The 20,546-nt window shown below is 45.7% G+C and overlaps 1 protein-coding gene across 1 annotated transcript in view; it reads right to left on the reverse strand.

Annotated features, from left to right (window-relative positions):
• The window catches only part of chtf18 (CTF18, chromosome transmission fidelity factor 18 homolog (S. cerevisiae)), a gene marked incomplete at its 3' end in the record, with an annotated part of 74,602 nt that overhangs the window by 44,781 nt on the left and 9,275 nt on the right, over positions 1-20,546 (reverse strand). Inside the window, exons 2-8 of the mRNA XM_045216931.1 lie at positions 18,943-19,134; positions 18,418-18,535; positions 14,254-14,443; positions 14,078-14,170; positions 10,632-10,684; positions 5,839-5,977; positions 2,411-2,695 (exon numbers count right to left, since the gene is read on the reverse strand). Coding sequence (XP_045072866.1) covers positions 2,411-2,695; positions 5,839-5,977; positions 10,632-10,684; positions 14,078-14,170; positions 14,254-14,443; positions 18,418-18,535; positions 18,943-19,134 — 1,070 coding nt within the window. The remainder of the gene's footprint in view (positions 1-2,410; positions 2,696-5,838; positions 5,978-10,631; positions 10,685-14,077; positions 14,171-14,253; positions 14,444-18,417; positions 18,536-18,942; positions 19,135-20,546) is intronic.

Here is a 20,546-nt window from a genome sequence, read left to right on the forward strand (position 1 = left end):
ACAGCTATATAACCCTGGAGGACCAGACAGCAGCACCACCTAGTGGGGAGGAGGACAGGTTAACCAGCTATATTAACAGCTATATAACCCTGGAGGACCAGACAGCAGCACCACCTAGTGGGGGAGGAGGACAGGTTAACCAGCTATATTAACAGCTATATAACCCTGGAGGACCAGACAGCAGCACCACCTAGTGGGGAGGAGGACAGGTTAACCAGCTATATTAACAGCTATATAACCCTGGAGGACCAGACAGCAGCACCACCTAGTGGGGGAGGAGGACAGGTTAACCAGCTATATTAACAGCTATATAACCCTGGAGGACCAGACAGCAGCACCACCTAGTGGGGAGGAGGACAGGTTAACCAGCTATATTAACAGCTATATAACCCTGGAGGACCAGACAGCAGCACCACCTAGTGGGGAGGAGGACAGGTTAACCAGCTATATTAACAGCTATATAACCCTGGAGGACCAGACAGCAGCGCCACCTAGTGGGGAGGAGGACAGGTTAACCAGCTATATTAACAGCTATATAACCCTGGAGGACCAGACAGCAGCACCACCTAGTGGGGAGGAGGACAGGTTAACCAGCTATATTAACAGCTATATAACCCTGGAGGACCAGACAGCAGCACCACCTAGTGGGGAGGAGGACAGGTTAACCAGCTATATTAACAGCTATATAACCCTGGAGGACCAGACAGCAGCACCACCTAGTGGGGAGGAGGACAGGTTAACCAGCTATATTAACAGCTATATAACCCTGGAGGACCAGACAGCAGCACCACCTAGTGGGGAGGAGGACAGGTTAACCAGCTATATTAACAGCTATATAACCCTGGAGGACCAGACAGCAGCACCACCTAGTGGGGAGGAGGACAGGTTAACCAGCTATATTAACAGCTATATAACCCTGGAGGACCAGACAGCAGCGCCACCTAGTGGGGAGGAGGACAGGTTAACCAGCTATATTAACAGCTATATAACCCTGGAGGACCAGACAGCAGCACCACCTAGTGGGGAGGAGGACAGGTTAACCAGCTATATTAACAGCTATATAACCCCGGAGGACCAGACAGCAGCACCACCTAGTGGGGAGGAGGACAGGTTAACCAGCTATATTAACCTACTAGTATATATAGACTGTGTGATGTGTGGGTCTACCTACCTTGGTGTGATGTGTTGGGTCTACCTACCTTGGTGTGATGTGTGGGTCTACCTACCTTGTATTGATCCGTCTGTGTGATGTGTGGGTCTACCTACCTTGTATTGATCAGTCTGTGTGATGTGTGGGTCTACCTACCTTGGTGTGATGTGTGGGTCTACCTACCTTGGTGTGATGTGTGGGTCTACCTACCTTGTATTGATCAGTCTGTGTGATGTGTGGGTCTACCTACCTTGGTGTGATGTGTGGGTCTACCTACCTTGGTGTGATGTGTGGGTCTACCTACCTTGGTGTGATGTGTGGGTCTACCTACCTTGTATTGATCAGTCTGTGTGATGTGTGGGTCTACCTACCTTGGTGTGATGTGTGGGTCTACCTACCTTGGTGTGATGTGTGGGTCTACCTACCTTGGTGTGATGTGTGGGTCTACCTACCTTGGTGTGATGTGTGGGTCTACCTACCTTGTATTGATCAGTCTGTGTGATGTGTGGGTCTACCTACCTTGGTGTGATGTGTGGGTCTACCTACCTTGGTGTGATGTGTGGGTCTACCTACCTTGGTGTGATGTGTGGGTCTACCTACCTTGATGTGATGTGTGGGTCTACCTACCTTGGTGTGATGTGTGGGTCTACCTACCTTGGTGTGATGTGTGGGTCTACCTACCTTGGTGTGATGTGTGGGTCTACCTACCTTGGTGTGATGTGTGGGTCTACCTACCTTGGTGTGATGTGTGGGTCTACCTACCTTGTATTGATCAGACTGTGTGATGTGTGGGTCTACCTACCTTGGTGTGATGTGTGGGTCTACCTACCTTGTATTGATCAGACTGTGTGATGTGTGGGTCTACCTACCTTGGTGTGATGTGTGGGTCTACCTACCTTGTATTGATCCGTCTGTGTGATGTGTGGGTCTACCTACCTTGTATTGATCCGTCTGTGTGATGTGTGGGTCTACCTACCTTGGTGTGATGTGTGGGTCTACCTACCTTGGTGTGATGTGTGGGTCTACCTACCTTGGTGTGATGTGTTGGGTCTACCTACCTTGGTGTGATGTGTGGGTCTACCTACCTTGGTGTGATGTGTGGGTCTACCTACCTTGGTGTGATGTGTGGGTCTCCCTACCTTGGTGTGATGTGTGGGTCTACCTACCTTGGTGTGATGTGTGGGTCTCCCTACCTTGGTGTGATGTGTGGGTCTACCTACCTTGTATTGATCAGTCTGTGTGATGTGTGGGTCTACCTACCTTGTATTTGGGCCTTTTGTATTGGTCCAGTTCGGCCTCCAGAATCTCCTCGGTGATCTGACTCTTGGTCTTAAATTTCTGATTGGCTTGATTAAAGTTCCCCTTGCTCCAATTGGTGGAATGAAAGCGTCCCTGGCCCTTATTGGAGGAATGAAAGCGTCCTTGGCCCTGATTGGCTGTGTTGTGGTCGGGCCTCTCGGCTGGGGGTGGGCGTGTCTTCCTTTCTCGTCCAAACACCACCTGGTCCCAGAGCTTTAACCACTTCAGCAAACAGCGGTTGGTGAACTACACACACACACATTACACACACACACACACAGAAATGATACACACACAGACACTGTTACACCCAGAACAGGAGTCAATATCTGGTTTTCTATTATTGATCAATTGTTCCACACACCCACGTTCCACACCCGCCACACACTCACGTTCCACACCCGCCACACACCCACGTTCCACACCCGCCACACACTCACGTTCCACACCCGCCACACACCCACATTCCACACCCGCCACACACTCACGTTCCACACCCGCCACACACCCACGTTCCACACCCGCCACACACCCACGTTCCACACCCGCCACACACTCACGTTCCACACCCACCACACACCCACGTTCCACACCCGCCACACACTCACGTTCCACACCCGCCACACACCCACGTTCCACACCCGCCACACACTCACGTTCCACACCCGCCACACACCCACGTACCACACCCACCACACACCCACGTACCACACCCGCCACACACCCACGTTCCACACACCCACGTTCCACACCCACCACACACCCACGTTCCACACACCCACGTTCCACACCCGCCACACACCCACGTTCCACACACCCACGTTCCACACCCGCCACACACCCACGTTCCACACCCGCCACACACCCACGTTCCACACCGCCACACACACTCACGTTCCACACACTCACGTTCCACACCCACCACACACACTCACGTTCCACACCTGCCACACACTCACGTTCCACACCCACCACACACACTCACGTTCCACACCTGCCACACACACTCACGTTCCACACCCACCACACACACTCACGTTCCACACCTGCCACACACTCATGTTCCACACACTCACGTTCCACACCCACCACACACTCACGTTCCACACCCACCACACACCCACGTTCCACACCCGCCACACACCCACGTTCCACACCCGCCACACACCCACGTTCCACACCCGCCACACACCCACGTTCCACACTCGCCACACACCCACGTTCCACACCCGCCACACCCACACGTTCCACACACTCACGTTCCACACACCCACGTTCCACACCCACCACACACTCACGTTCCACACACTCACGTTCCACACCTGCCACACACTCACGTTCCACACACTCACGTTCCACACACTCATGTTCCACACACCCACGTTCCACACCCGCCACACACCCACGTTCCACACCCGCCACACACCCACGTTCCACACTCACCACACACCCACGTTCCACACCCGCCACACCCACACGTTCCACACACTCACCCACCACACACTCACGTTCCACACACCCACGTTCCACACCCACCACACACTCACGTTCCACACCCACCACACACTCACGTTCCACACACTCACGTTCCACACCTGCCACACACTCACGTTCCACACCCACCACACACCCACGTTCCACACTCGCCACACACCCACGTTCCACACCCGCCACACCCACACGTTCCACACACTCACCCACCACACACTCACGTTCCACACACCCACGTTCCACACCCACCACACACTCACGTTCCACACCCACCACACACTCACGTTCCACACACTCACGTTCCACACCTGCCACACACTCACGTTCCACACAATCCCGTTCCACCCACTCCCGTTCCACACACCCACGTTCCACACCTGCCACACACTCACGTTCCACACCCACCACACACACTCACGTTCCACATCTGCCACACACTCATGTTCCACACACTCACGTTCCACACCCACCACACACTCACGTTCCACACCCACCACACACCCACGTTCCACACCCGCCACACACTCACGTTCCACACACCCACGTTCCACACCCGCCACACACCCACGTTCCACACCCGCCACACACCCACGTTCCACACTCGCCACACACCCACCACACCCACACGTTCCACACACTCACCCACCACACACCCACGTTCCACACCCACCACACACTCACGTTCCACACCCACCACACACTCACGTTCCACACACTCACGTTCCACACCCACCACCCACTCCCGTTCCAGCCACTCCCGTTCCACACCCGCCACACACCCACGTTCCACACCCGCCACACACCCACGTTCCACACTCGCCACACACCCACGTTCCACACCCGCCACACCCACACGTTCCACACACTCACCCACCACACACTCACGTTCCACACACCCACGTTCCACACCCACCACACACTCACGTTCCACACCCACCACACACTCACGTTCCATACACTCACGTTCCACACCTGCCACACACTCACGTTCCACACCCACCACACACCCACGTTCCACACTCGCCACACACCCACGTTCCACACCCGCCACACCCACACGTTCCACACACTCACCCACCACACACTCACGTTCCACACACCCACGTTCCACACCCACCACACACTCACGTTCCACACCCACCACACACTCACGTTCCACACACTCACGTTCCACACCTGCCACACACTCACGTTCCACACACTCCCGTTCCACCCACTCCCGTTCCACACACCCACGTTCCACACCTGCCACACACTCACGTTCCACACCCACCACACACACTCACGTTCCACACCTGCCACACACTCATGTTCCACACACTCACGTTCCACACCCACCACACACTCACGTTCCACACCCACCACACACCCACGTTCCACACCCGCCACACACTCACGTTCCACACACCCACGTTCCACACCCGCCACACACCCACGTTCCACACCCGCCACACACCCACGTGCCCACACTCGCCACACACCCACCACACCCACACGTTCCACACACTCACCCACCACACACCCACGTTCCACACCCACCACACACTCACGTTCCACACCCACCACACACTCACGTTCCACACACTCACGTTCCACACCCACCACCCACTCCCGTTCCAGCCACTCCCGTTCCAGCCACTCCCGTTCCTCCCACTCCCGTTCCGCCCACTCCCGTTCCGCCCACTCCCGTTCCGCCCACTCCCGTTCCGCCCACTCCCGTTCCGCCCACTCCCGTTCCGCCCACTCCCGTTCCACCCACTCCCGTTCCAGCCACTCCCGTTCCGCCCACTCCCGTTCCGCCCACTCCCGTTCCGCCCACTCCCGTTCCGCCCACTCCCGTTCCGCCCACTCCCGTTCCGCCCACTCCCGTTCCGCCCACTCCCGTTCCAGCCACTCACGTCGTCGCTGAGTAGTTCGGTGTAGTGTTGAGGAGAGAACTGATCCACCCAGAGACGAGAAGATTCCCCGTCCTCCTCCTCTCCATCCCCCTCTTCTCTCTGTCTGCCGTCCAGCTCTCCAAACTCCTCATCCACTTGACTGGACATGGTAGTGTATAATGTGTGTGTATATATATATATATATATACAGTGGGGAAAAAAGTATTTAGTCAGCCACCAATGGTCCAAGTTCTCCCACTTAAAAAGATGAGAGGCCTGTAATTTTTCATCATAGGTACACGTCAACTATGACAGACAAAATGAGGGAAAAAAATCCAGAAAATCACATTGTAGGATTTTTAATGAATTTATTTGCAAATTATGGTGGAAAATAAGTATTTGGTCACCTACAAACAAGCAAGATTTCTGGCTCTCACAGACCTGTAACTTCTTCTTTAAGAGGCTCCTCTGTCCTCCACTCGTTACCTGTATTAATGGCACCTGTTTGAACTTGTTATCAGTATAAAAGACACCTGTCCACAACCTCAAACAGTCACACTCCAAACTCCACTATGGCCAAGACCAAAGAGCTGTCAAAGGACACCAGAAACAAAATTGTAGACCTGCACCAGGCTGGGAAGACTGAATCTGCAATAGGTAAGCAGCTTGGTTTGAAGAAATCAACTGTGGGAGCAATTATTAGGAAATGGAAGACATACAAGACCACTGATAATCTCCCTCGATCTGGGGCTCCACCCAAGATCTCACCCCGTGGGGTCAAAATGATCACAAGAACGGTGAGCAAAAATCCCAGTACCACACGGGGGGACCTAGTGAATGACCTGCAGAGAGCTGGGACCAAAGCCTACCATCAGTAACACACTACGCCGCCAGGGACTCAAATCCTGCAGTGCCAGACGTGTCCCCCTGCTTAAGCCAGTACATGTCCAGGCCCGTCTGAAGTTTGCTAGAGTGCATTTGGATGATCCAGAAGAGGATTGGGAGAATGTCATATGGTCAGATGAAACCAAAATATAACTTTTTGGTAAAAACTCAACTCGTCGTGTTTGGAGGACAAAGAATGCTGAGTTGCATCCAAAGAACACCATACCTACTGTGAAGCATGGGGTGGAAACATCATGCTTTGGGGCTGTTTTTCTGCAAAGGGACCAGGACGACTGATCCGTGTAAAGGAAAGAATGAATGGGGCCATGTATCGTGAGATTTTTGAGTGAAAACCTCCTTCCATCAGCAAGGGCATTGAAGATGAAACGTGGCTGGGTCTTTCAGCATGACAATGATCCCAAACACACCGCCCGGGCAACGAAGGAGTGACTTCGTAAGAAGCATTTCTAGGTCCTGGAGTGGCCTAGCCAGTCTCCAGATCTCAACCCCATAGAAAATCTTTGGAGGGAGTTGAAAGTCCGTGTTGCCCAGCGACAGCCCCAAAACATCACTGCTCTAGAGGAGATCTGCATGGAGGAATGGGCCAAAATACCAGCAACAGTGTGTGAAAACCTTGTGAAGACTTACAGAAAACGTTTGACCTGTGTCATTGCCAACAAAGGGTATATAACAAAGTATTGAGAAACTTTTGTTATTGACTAAATACTTATTTTCCACCATAATTTGCAAATAAATTCATAAGAAATCCTACAATGTGATTTTCTGGATTTTTTTTCTTCTCAATTTGTCTGTCATAGTTGACGTGTACCTATGATGAAAATTACAGGCCTCTCATCTTTGTAAGTGGGAGAACTTGCACAATTGGTGGCTGACTAAACACTTTTTTTCCCCACTGTGTGTGTGTATATATATATATATATATATATATATATATATATATATATATATATATATATATATATATATATATATATATATAATCATGTGTGTCTATATAATGTGGGTGTATAATGTGTGTATATATAATGTGGGTGTATATAATGTGTATATAATGTGTGTGTATAATGTGGGTGTATAATGTGTGTGTATGTGTATATAATGTGTGTGTATAATGTGTGTGTATAATGTGTGTGTATAATGTGGGTGTATAATGTGGGTGTATATAATGTGTATATAATGTAGGTGTATAATGTGGGTGTATAATGTGGGTGTATAATGTGGGTGTATATAGTGTATATAATGTGGGTGTATAATGTGTATATAATGTGTGTGTATAATGTGTGTGTATAATGTGGGTGTATAATGTGTGTGTATGTGTATATAATGTGTGTGTATAATGTGTGTGTATGTGTATATAATGTGTGTGCATAATGTGGGTGTATAATGTGTATATAATGTGGGTGTATAATGTGGGTGTATATAGTGTATATAATGTGGGTGTATAATGTGTATATAATGTGTGTGTATAATGTGTGTGTATAATGTGTGTATATAATGTGTGTATATAATGTGTGTATATAATGTGTGTGTATAATGTGGGTGTATGTGTATATAATGTGTGTGTATAATGTGGGTGTATAATGTGTGTATGTGTATATAATGTGTGTGTATAATGTGTGTGTATGTGTATATAATGTGTGTGTATAATGTGGGTGTATAATGTGGGTGTATAATGTGTATATAATGTAGGTGTATAATGTGGGTGTATAATGTGGGTGTATAATGTGTATATAATGTGTGTATATAATGTGTGTGTATAATGTGGGTGTATAATGTGTGTGTACGTGTATATAATGTGTGTGTATGTGTATATAATGTGTGTGTATAATGTGTGTGTATAATGTGTATATAATGTGGGTGTATAATGTGTATATAATGTGTATATAATGTGGGTGTATAATGTGGGTGTATATAGTGTATATAATGTGGGTGTATAATGTGTATATAATGTGTGTGTATAATGTGTGTGTATAATGTGTGTGTATAATGTGTATATAATGTGTGTATATAATGTAGGTGTATAATGTGGGTGTATAATGTGGGTGTATAATGTGGGTGTATATAGTGTATATAATGTGGGTGTATAATGTGTATATAATGTGTGTATATAATGTGTGTGTATAATGTGTGTGTATAATGTGGGTGTATAATGTGTGTGTATGTGTATATAATGTGTGTGTATAATGTGTGTGTATGTGTATATAATGTGTGTGTATAATGTGTGTGCATAATGTGGGTGTATAATGTGTATATAATGTGGGTGTATAATGTGTATATAATGTGTATATAATGTGGGTGTATAATGTGGGTGTATATAGTGTATATAATGTGGGTGTATAATGTGTATATAATGTGTGTGTATAATGTGTGTGTATAATGTGTGTATATAATGTGTGTATATAATGTGTGTATATAATGTGTGTGTATAATGTGGGTGTATAATGTGTGTATGTGTATATAATGTGTGTGTATAATGTGTGTGTATGTGTATATAATGTGTGTGTATAATGTGTGTGTATGTGTATATAATGTGTGTGTATAATGTGTGTGTATAATGTGGGTGTATAATGTGGGTGTATAATGTGTATATAATGTAGGTGTATAATGTGGGTGTATAATGTGGGTGTATAATGTGTATATAATGTGTGTATATAATGTGTGTGTATAATGTGGGTGTATAATGTGTGTGTACGTGTATATAATGTGTGTGTATAATGTGTGTGTATGTGTATATAATGTGTGTGTATAATGTGTATATAATGTGGGTGTATAATGTGTATATAATGTGTATATAATGTGGGTGTATAATGTGGGTGTATATAGTGTATATAATGTGGGTGTATAATGTGTATATAATGTGTGTGTATAATGTGTGTGTATAATGTGTATATAATGTGTGTATATAATGTGTGTGTATAATGTGGGTGTATAATGTGTGTGTATGTGTATATAATGTGTGTGTATAATGTGTGTGTATAATGTGTGTGTATAATGTGTGTGTATGTGTATATAATGTGGGTGTATAATGTGGGTGTATAATGTGTATATAATGTGTATATAATGTAGGTGTATAATGTGGGTGTATAATGTGGGTGTATATAGTGTATATAATGTGGGTGTATAATGTGTATATAATGTGTGTATATAATGTGGGTGTATAATGTGGGTGTATGTGTATATAATGTGTGTGTATAATGTGTGTGTATGTGTATATAATGTGTGTGTATAATGTGTGTGTATAATGTGTATATAATGTGGGTGTATAATGTGTATATAATGTGTATGTATAATGTGGGTGTATAATGTGGGTGTATATAGTGTATATAATGTGGGTGTATAATGTGTATATAATGTGTGTGTATAATGTGTGTATATAATGTGTGTATATAATGTGTGTATATAATGTGTGTGTATAATGTGGGTGTATAATGTGGGTGTATAATGTGTGTGTATGTGTATATAATGTGTGTGTATATAATGTGGGTGTATAATGTGGGTGTATAATGTGTGTGTATAATGTGGGTGTATAATGTGGGTGTATAATGTGGGTGTATAATGTGGGTGTATAATGTGGGTGTATGTGTATATAATGTGTGTGTATAATGTGTGTGTATAATGTGTATATAATGTGGGTGTATAATGTGTATATAATGTGGGTGTATAATGTGTATATAATGTGGGTGTATAATGTGGGTGTATAATGTGTATATAATGTGGGTGTATAATGTGTGTATAATGTGGGTGTATAATGTGTATATAATGTGTGTATATAATGTGGGAACATAATGTGTATATAATGTGGGTGTATAATGTGTATATAATGTGGGTGTATAATGTGGGTGTATAATGTGGGTGTATAATGTGTATATAATGTGGGTGTATAATGTGGGTGTATAATGTGTATATACCTGTTGAGTAACTCTGTTAGGCGCTGAGATTCCTCCAACACCTGGCGATGACGCTGCAGAAAGAGTCAGTTCATTACATCAGTCAGGTCATTACATATATTACATTAGGAAAACATGTCTAGACTTTCAGAAACAGTCAGGTCATTACATTAGGAAAACACGTCTAGACTTTCAGAAACAGTCAGGTCATTACATTAGGAAAACACGTCTAGACTTTCAGAAACAGTCAGGTCATTACATTAGGAAAACACGTCTAGACTTTCAGAAACAGTCAGGTCATTACATTAGGAAAACATGTCTAGAATTTCAGAAACAGTCAGGTCATTACATTAGGAAAACACGTCTAGACTTTCAGAAACAGTCAGGTCATTACATTAGGAAAACACGTCTAGACTTTCAGAAACAGTCAGGTCATTACATTAGGAAAACACGTCTAGACTTTTCAGAAACAGTCAGGTCATTACATTAGGAAAACACGTCTAGACTTTCAGAAACAGTCAGGTCATTACATTAGGAAAACACGTCTAGACTTTCAGAAACAGTCAGCTCATTACATTAGGAAAACACGTCTAGACTTTCAGAAACAGTCAGCTCATTACATTAGGAAAACATGTCTAGACTTTCAGAAACAGTCATTACATTAGGAAAACATGTCTAGACTTTCAGAAACAGTCATTACATTAGGAAAACACGTCTAGACTTTCAGAAACAGTCATTACATTAGGAAAACATGTCTAGACTTTCAGAAACAGTCATTACATTAGGAAAACATGTCTAGACTTTCAGAAACAGTCATTACATTAGGAAAACATGTCTAGACTTTCAGAAACAGTCATTACATTAGGAAAACATGTCTAGACTTTCAGAAACAGTCAGGTCATTACATTAGGAAAACATGTCTAGAATTTCAGAAACAGTCAGGTCATTGCATTAGGAAAACACGTCTAGACTTTCAGAAACAGTCAGGTCATTACATTAGGAAAACACGTCTAGACTTTCAGAAACAGTCAGGTCATTACATTAGGAAAACACGTCTAGACTTTCAGAAACAGTCAGGTCATTACATTAGGAAAACACGTCTAGACTTTCAGAAACAGTCAGGTCATTACATTAGGAAAACACGTCTAGACTTTCAGAAACAGTCAGGTCATTACATTAGGAAAACACGTCTAGACTTTCAGAAACAGTCAGGTCATTACATTAGGAAAACACGTCTAGACTTTCAGAAACAGTCAGGTCATTACATTAGGAAAACATGTCTAGACTTTCAGAAACAGTCAGGTCATTACATTAGGAAAACACGTCTAGACTTTCAGAAACAGTCAGGTCATTACATTAGGAAAACACGTCTAGAATTTCAGAAACAGTCAGGTCATTACATTAGGAAAACACGTCTAGACTTTCAGAAACAGTCAGGTCATTACATTAGGAAAACACGTCTAGACTTTCAGAAACAGTCAGGTCATTACATTAGGAAAACACGTCTAGACTTTCAGAAACAGTCAGGTCATTACATTAGGAAAACACGTCTAGACTTTCAGAAACAGTCAGTTCATTACATTAGGAAAACACGTCTAGACTTTCAGAAACAGTCAGGTCATTACATTAGGAAAACACGTCTAGACTTTCAGAAACAGTCAGGTCATTACATTAGGAAAACACGTCTAGACTTTCAGAAACAGTCAGGTCATTACATTAGGAAAACACGTCTAGACTTTCAGAAACAGTCAGGTCATTACATTAGGAAAACACGTCTAGACTTTCAGAAACAGTCAGGTCATTACATTAGGAAAACACGTCTAGACTTTCAGAAACAGTCAGGTCATTACATTAGGAAAACACGTCTAGACTTTCAGAAACAGTCAGGTCATTACATTAGGAAAACATGTCTAGAATTTCAGAAACAGTCAGGTCATTGCATTAGGAAAACACGTCTAGACTTTCCAGAAACAGTCAGGTCATTACATTAGGAAAACACGTCTAGACTTTCCAGAAACAGTCAGGTCATTACATTAGGAAAACACGTCTAGACTTTCAGAAACAGTCAGGTCATTACATTAGGAAAACACGTCTAGACTTTCAGAAACAGTCAGGTCATTACATTAGGAAAACACGTCTAGACTTTCAGAAACAGTCAGGTCATTACATTAGGAAAACACGTCTAGACTTTCAGAAACAGTCAGGTCATTACATTAGGAAAACACGTCTAGACTTTCAGAAACAGTCAGGTCATTACATTAGGAAAACATGTCTAGACTTTCAGAAACAGTCAGGTCATTACATTAGGAAAACACGTCTAGACTTTCAGAAACAGTCAGGTCATTACATTAGGAAACACGTCTAGAATTTCAGAAACAGTCAGGTCATTACATTAGGAAAACACGTCTAGACTTTCAGAAACAGTCAGGTCATTACATTAGGAAAACACGTCTAGACTTTCAGAAACAGTCAGGTCATTACATTAGGAAAACACGTCTAGACTTTCAGAAACAGTCAGGTCATTACATTAGGAAAACACGTCTAGACTTTCAGAAACAGTCAGTTCATTACATTAGGAAAACACGTCTAGACTTTCAGAAACAGTCAGGTCATTACATTAGGAAAACACGTCTAGACTTTCAGAAACAGTCAGGTCATTACATTAGGAAAACACGTCTAGACTTTCAGAAACAGTCAGGTCATTACATTAGGAAAACACGTCTAGACTTTCAGAAACAGTCAGGTCATTACATTAGGAAAACACGTCTAGACTTTCAGAAACAGTCAGGTCATTACATTAGGAAAACACGTCTAGACTTTCAGAAACAGTCAGGTCATTACATTAGGAAAACACGTCTAGACTTTCAGAAACAGTCAGCTCATTACATTAGGAAAACACGTCTAGACTTTCAGAAACAGTCAGGTCATTACATTAGGAAAACACGTCTAGACTTTCAGAAACAGTCAGGTCATTACATTAGGAAAACATGTCTAGACTTTCAGAAACAGTCAGCTCATTACATTAGGAAAACATGTCTAGAAGCGTGTGTCTGTCTGTGTGTGTGGACGTGTCTGTGTGTGGACGTGTCTGTGTGTCTGTGGACGTGTCTGTGTGTGTGTGTGTGTGTGGACGTGTCTGTGTGTGTGTGTGTGTGGACGTGTCTGTGTGTGTGTGTGTGTGATGGTATGTGTGTGTGTGTGTGTGTGTGTGTGTGTGTGTGGACGTGTGTGTGGACGTGTCTGTGTGTGTGTGTGATGGTATGTGTGTGTGATGGTATGTGTGTGTGTGTGTGTGTGTGTGTGTGTGTGTGTGTGTGTGTGTGTGTGTGTGTGTCTGTGTGTGTGTGTGTTGGGTGTTTGGGTGTTTGGGTGTTGGGGTGTTGGGGTGTTGGGGTGTTAGGGTTAGGGTTTGGGTGTTTGGGTTGGGGTGTTGGGGTTAGTGTTTGGGTGTTTGGGTGTGCACTCACCTTCTCTGCCACTTCTTCTCTCAGCACCTCGATGGGAACAGCCAGCAAACCCAATGCATTATGGGAGCTACGCAGAGCACTGGGGTCCACAGCCTAGAAGAGAGTAAATAATGAAGCCCAGAGAGAGAGAGGTGGAGCTGGATCAGATGAAGCTCAGTGATTGGCTGATAGCTCACCTTTCCCCTCAGGTCGTCTGTCTGTCGGAGGTAGATGCGGTTTCCTGTCTGGTCCGTCACGCTAATGTATCCCCCCTCGGCCGGGGGGCGCTTCAGAGCGTGACACGGTGTTGCCGTGGTAACTCTCCTAGGAGACTCCTGGATGTCTGTGAAGCCACTGATGTCCAAGATCACTGGGACTAGCTGGGGTCTATATACACACACACACACACACACACACAACACACACACACACACACACAATAATTGACACTTGTTGGAAACAAAAGAGATGGACTCCACCCAAACCATCAAGACTGGACCCTTTATTTATATTTCAAGGCCACGTTAAGATATTGACTCAGCGACCGACCAAGCCCAGCTCAGGTAAACCCTCCCGTCCTCTCTAAGTGTTATCATCTGCTAAATGGCATATTATATTATATTATATTATATTATATTATATATTATATAGATATTGACTCAGAGACCGACCAAGCCCAGCTCAGGTAAACCCTCCCGTCCTCTCTAAGTGTTATCATCTGCTAAATGGCATATTATATTATATTATATATTATTATATATTATATAGATATTGACTCAGAGACCGACCAAGCCCAGCTCAGGTAAACCCTCCCGTCCTCTCTAAGTGTTATCATCTGCTAAATGGCATATTATATTATATTATATTATATTATATTATATATTATATAGATATTGACTCAGAGACCGACCAAGCCCAGCTCAGGTAAACCCTCCCGTCCTCTCTAAGTGTTATCATCTGCTAAATGGCATATTATATTATATTATATTATATATTATATAGATATTGACTCGGAGACCGACCAAGCCCAGCTCAGGTAAACCCTCCCGTCCTCTCTAAGTGTTATCATCTGCTAAATGGCATATTATATTATATTATATTATATATTATATAGATATTGACTCGGAGACCGACCAAGCCCAGCTCAGGTAAACCCTCCCGTCCTCTCTAAGTGTTATCATCTGCTAAATGGCATATTATATTATATTATTATATATTATATAGATATTGACTCAGAGACCGACCAAGCCCAGCTCAGGTAAACCCTCCCGTCCTCTCTAAGGGTTATCATCTAACCCCCGGCAGTATAACTGTGGTCCTCTGTAGCTCAGCTGGTAGAGCACGGCGCTTGTAACGCCGGGGGTAGTGGGTTCGATTCTTTGGATAAAAGCGTCTGCTAAATGGCATATTATATTATATTATATTATATATTATATAGATATTGACACAGAGACCGACCAAGCCCAGCTCAGGTAAACCCTCCCGTCCCATCCAGGGTGATTATGGTGCTGGTCAGCTGGTTCCAACAACACCAGGACCAGCTGAGGGTTAAACACACAGGTTCTAGATGTGGTACTAATGGGTTATTATGGTGCTGGTCAGCTGGTTCCAACACCACCAGGACCAGCTGAGGGTTAAACACACAGGTTCTAGATGTGGTACTAATGGGTTATTATGGTGCTGGTCAGCTGGTTCCAACACCACCAGGACCAGCTGAGGGTTAAACACACAGGTTCTAGATGTGGTACTAATGGGTTATTATGGTGCTGGTCAGCTGGTTCCAACACCACCAGGACCAGCTGAGGGTTAAACACACAGGTTCTAGATGTGGTACTAATGGGTTATTATGGCGCTGGTCAGCTGGTTCCAACACCACCAGGACCAGCTGAGGGTTAAACACACAGGTTCTAGATGTGGTACTAATGGGTTATTATGGTGCTGGTCAGCTGGTTCCAACACCACCAGGACCAGCTGAGGGTTAAACACACAGGTTCTAGATGTGGTACTAATGGGTTATTATGGTGCTGGTCAGCTGGTTCCAACACCACCAGCTGAGGGTTAAACACACAGGTTCTAGATGTGGTACTAATGGGTTATTATGGTGCTGGTCAGCTGGTTCCAACACCACCAGGACCAGCTGAGGGTTAAACACACAGGTTCTAGATGTGGTACTAATGGGTTATTATGGTGCTGGTCAGCTGGTTCCAACACCACCAGGACCAGCTGAGGGTTAAACACACAGGTTCTAGATGTGGTACTAATGGGTTATTATGGTGCTGGTCAGCTGGTTCCAACACCACCAGCTGAGGGTTAAACACACAGGTTCTAGATGTGGTACTAATGGGTTATTATGGTGCTGGTCAGCTGGTTCCAACACCACCAGGACCAGCTGAGGGTTAAACACACAGGTTCTAGATGTGGTACTAATGGGTTATTATGGTGCTGGTCAGCTGGTTCCAACACCACCAGGACCAGCTGAGGGTTAAACACACAGGTTCTAGATGTGGTACTAATGGGTTATTATGGTGCTGGTCAGCTGGTTCCAACACCACCAGGACCAGCTGAGGGTTAAACACACAGGTTCTAGATGTGGTACTAATGGGTTATTATGGTGCTGGTCAGCTGGTTCCAACACCACCAGGACCAGCTGAGGGTTAAACACACAGGTTCTAGATGTGGTACTAATGGGTTATTATGGTGCTGGTCAGCTGGTTCCAACACCACCAGGACCAGCTGAGGGTTAAACACACAGGTTCTAGATGTGGTACTAATGGGTTATTATGGTGCTGGTCAGCTGGTTCCAACACCACCAGGACCAGCTGAGGGTTAAACACACAGGTTCTAGATGTGGTACTAATGGGTTATTATGGTGCTGGTCAGCTGGTTCCAACACCACCAGGACCAGCTGAGGGTTAAACACACAGGTTCTAGATGTGGTACTAATGGGTTATTATGGTGCTGGTCAGCTGGTTCCAACACCACCAGGACCAGCTGAGGGTTAAACACACAGGTTCTAGATGTGGTACTAATGGGTTATTATGGTGCTGGTCAGCTGGTTCCAACACCACCAGGACCAGCTGAGGGTTAAACACACAGGTTCTAGATGTGGTACTAATGGGTTATTATGGTGCTGGTCAGCTGGTTCCAACACCACCAGGACCAGCTGAGGGTTAAACACACAGGTTCTAGATGTGGTACTAATGGGTTATTATGGCGCTGGTCAGCTGGTTCCAGGACCACCAGGACCAGCTGAGGGTTAAACACACAGGTTCTAGATGTGGTACTAATGGGTTATTATGGTGCTGGTCAGCTGGTTCCAGGACCACCAGGACCAGCTGAGGGTTAAACACACAGGTTCTAGATGTGGTACTAATGGGTTATTATGGTGCTGGTCAGCTGGTTCCAACACCACCAGGACCAGCTGAGGGTTAAACACACAGGTTCTAGATGTGGTACTAATGGGTTATTATGGTGCTGGTCAGCTGGTTCCAACACCACCAGGACCAGCTGGGGGTTAAACACACAGGTTCTAGATGTGGTACTAATGGGTTATTATGGTGCTGGTCAGCTGGTTCCAACACCACCAGGACCAGCTGAGGGTTAAACACACAGGTTCTAGATGTGGTACTAATGGGTTATTATGGTGCTGGTCAGCTGGTTCCAACACCACCAGGACCAGCTGAGGGTTAAACACACAGGTTCTAGATGTGGTACTAATGGGTTATTATGGTGCTGGTCAGCTGGTTCCAACACCACCAGGACCAGCTGAGGGTTAAACACACAGGTTCTAGATGTGGTACTAATGGGTTATTATGGTGCTGGTCAGCTGGTTCCAACACCACCAGGACCAGCTGAGGGTTAAACACACAGGTTCTAGATGTGGTACTAATGGGTTATTATGGTGCTGGTCAGCTGGTTCCAACACCACCAGGACCAGCTGGGGGTTAAACACACAGGTTCTAGATGTGGTACTAATGGGTTATTATGGTGCTGGTCAGCTGGTTCCAACACCACCAGGACCAGCTGAGGGTTAAACACACAGGTTCTAGATGTGGTACTAATGGGTTATTATGGTGCTGGTCAGCTGGTTCCAACACCACCAGGACCAGCTGAGGGTTAAACACACAGGTTCTAGATGTGGTACTAATGGGTTATTATGGTGCTGGTCAGCTGGTTCCAACACCACCAGGACCAGCTGAGGGTTAAACACACAGGTTCTAGATGTGGTACTAATGGGTTATTATGGTGCTGGTCAGCTGGTTCCAACACCACCAGGACCAGCTGAGGGTTAAACACACAGGTTCTAGATGTGGTACTAATGGGTTATTATGGTGCTGGTCCAGTATGACCTATGACCCTACCTGCTGCTCGGGGGTCGATGGAACTGCTCTGGAGACGACGGGGGGGTGATGTCATCAACCGGAGACACCTCAAACAGCTTCTTAGCCACATCCTGCCTCGGACGCTTAGCCTTGGGAGCTACGCACATATAGACACACATATATCAATGACAAGAGACTCTCTCTCTCTCTCTCTCTCTCTCATATATATCAATGACAAGAGACACCACAGTACTCTCTCTCTCATATACACATATATATCAATGACAAGAGACTCTCTCTCTCTCTCTCATATACACATATATCAATGACAAGAGACACCACAGTGTTCTCTCTCTCTCTCTCTCTCATATACACATATATCAATGACAAGAGACACCACAGTTCTCTCTCTCTCTCTCTCTCTCTCTCTCTCTCTCTCTCTCTCTCTCTCTCTCTCTCTCTCTCTCTCTCTCTCTCTCTCTCTCTCTCTCTCTCTCTCTCTCTCTCTCTCTCTCTCTCTCTCTCTCTCTCTCAAACAGCAGAGAAGAGGGAGGAGCTACTCACTGATTGGCTCGTCCGCCAGCAGGTGTTCTATGTCCTCTCCGTCACACGCCACAGACGGGCCTTCCAATTGGCCGAGGCTCCGTTCTGACGACGCCTGTGATTGGCTCCTGAGTGGCTGGTCACCAGCGGTGATGGCTTCCTGGAACGACTGAGGCTTCTGCTTCCGGAGCTCTGACCGTTTAGTGGGAGGGGCTGGATCAACAGACCACACACACACACACACACACACACACACACACACACACACACACAGAGACAGACATCAGAAGTGTGCAGCCAACAGTATTTTTCAGTGACAACACTTTCCTGGCGTCCTTCATCCATTACACCCAGGTGTTAGGAGACGCAGTTAGCTGATTAGCACAGGTGGTCACCTCAGTCTTCTGGCCGTGTGGGAACCTTAGGAGACGCAGTTAGCTGATTAGCAGGTGGTCACCTCAGTCTTCTGGAGATATGGCCGTGTGGGGACCTTAAGCTTATAAAAAGGTGTGTAGGAATATCAATTCTCACTGATATGAAAAAGGTCCTTCTGTTTTCCAAAACTGTACCGCAAGCAATGTGTGTTAACGTTCAGAGCGTCAGGGTTCTTAACCCAGTGAGTCCCGCGGCGACCCCCGGCGCAATTTGGACTTTAAACCCTTTAAAACATTGTGTGTGTTGGAACAACAGACTTCTGTACCATTGGATTCATCTACTCCTTCAGCATCCGTTGGTCCCGTTAGTCTGTGTGATTAACGGTGGCTGAGACTTCTGTCCCATTGGATCCATCTACTCCTTCAGCATCCGTTGGTCCCGTTAGTCTGTGTGATTAACGGTGGCTGAGACTTCTGTCCCATTGGATCCATCTACTCCTTCAGCATCCGTTGGTCCCGTTAGTCTGTGTGATTAACGGTGGCTGAGACTTCTGTCCCATTGGATCCATCTACTCCTTCAGCATCCGTTGGTCCCGTTAGTCTGTGTGATTAACGGTGGCTGAGACTTCTGTCCCATTGGATCCATCTACTCCTTCAGCATCCGTTGGTCCCGTTAGTCTGTGTGATTAACGGTGGCTGAGACTTCTGTCCCATTGGATCCATCTACTCCTTCAGCATCCGTTGGTCCCGTTAGTCTGTGTGATTAACGGTGGCTGAGACTTCTGTCCCATTGGATCCATCTACTCCTTCAGCATCCGTTGGTCCCGTTAGTCTGTGTGATTAACGGTAGCTGAGACTTCTGTCCCATTGGATCCATCTACTCCTTCAGCATCCGTTGGTCCCGTTAGTCTGTGTGATTAACGGTGGCTGAGACTTCTGTACCATTGGATCCATCTACTCCTTCAGCATCCGTTGGTCCCGTTAGTCTGTGTGATTAACGGTGGCTGAGACTTCTGTACCATTGGATCCATCTACTCCTTCAGCATCCGTTGGTCCCGTTAGTCTGTGTGATTAACGGTGGCTGAGACTTCTGTACCATTGGATCCATCTACTCCTTCAGCATCCGTTGGTCCCGTTAGTCTGTGTGATTAACGGTGGCTGAGACTTCTGTACCATTGGATCCATCTACTCCTTCAGCATCCGTTGGTCCCGTTAGTCTGTGTGATTAACGGTGGCTGAGACTTCTGTACC

This window comes from Coregonus clupeaformis, unplaced genomic scaffold (genome assembly GCF_020615455.1).
Source record: "Coregonus clupeaformis isolate EN_2021a unplaced genomic scaffold, ASM2061545v1 scaf0858, whole genome shotgun sequence".
In the NCBI taxonomy this organism is placed as follows: Eukaryota; Metazoa; Chordata; class Actinopteri; order Salmoniformes; family Salmonidae; genus Coregonus; species Coregonus clupeaformis.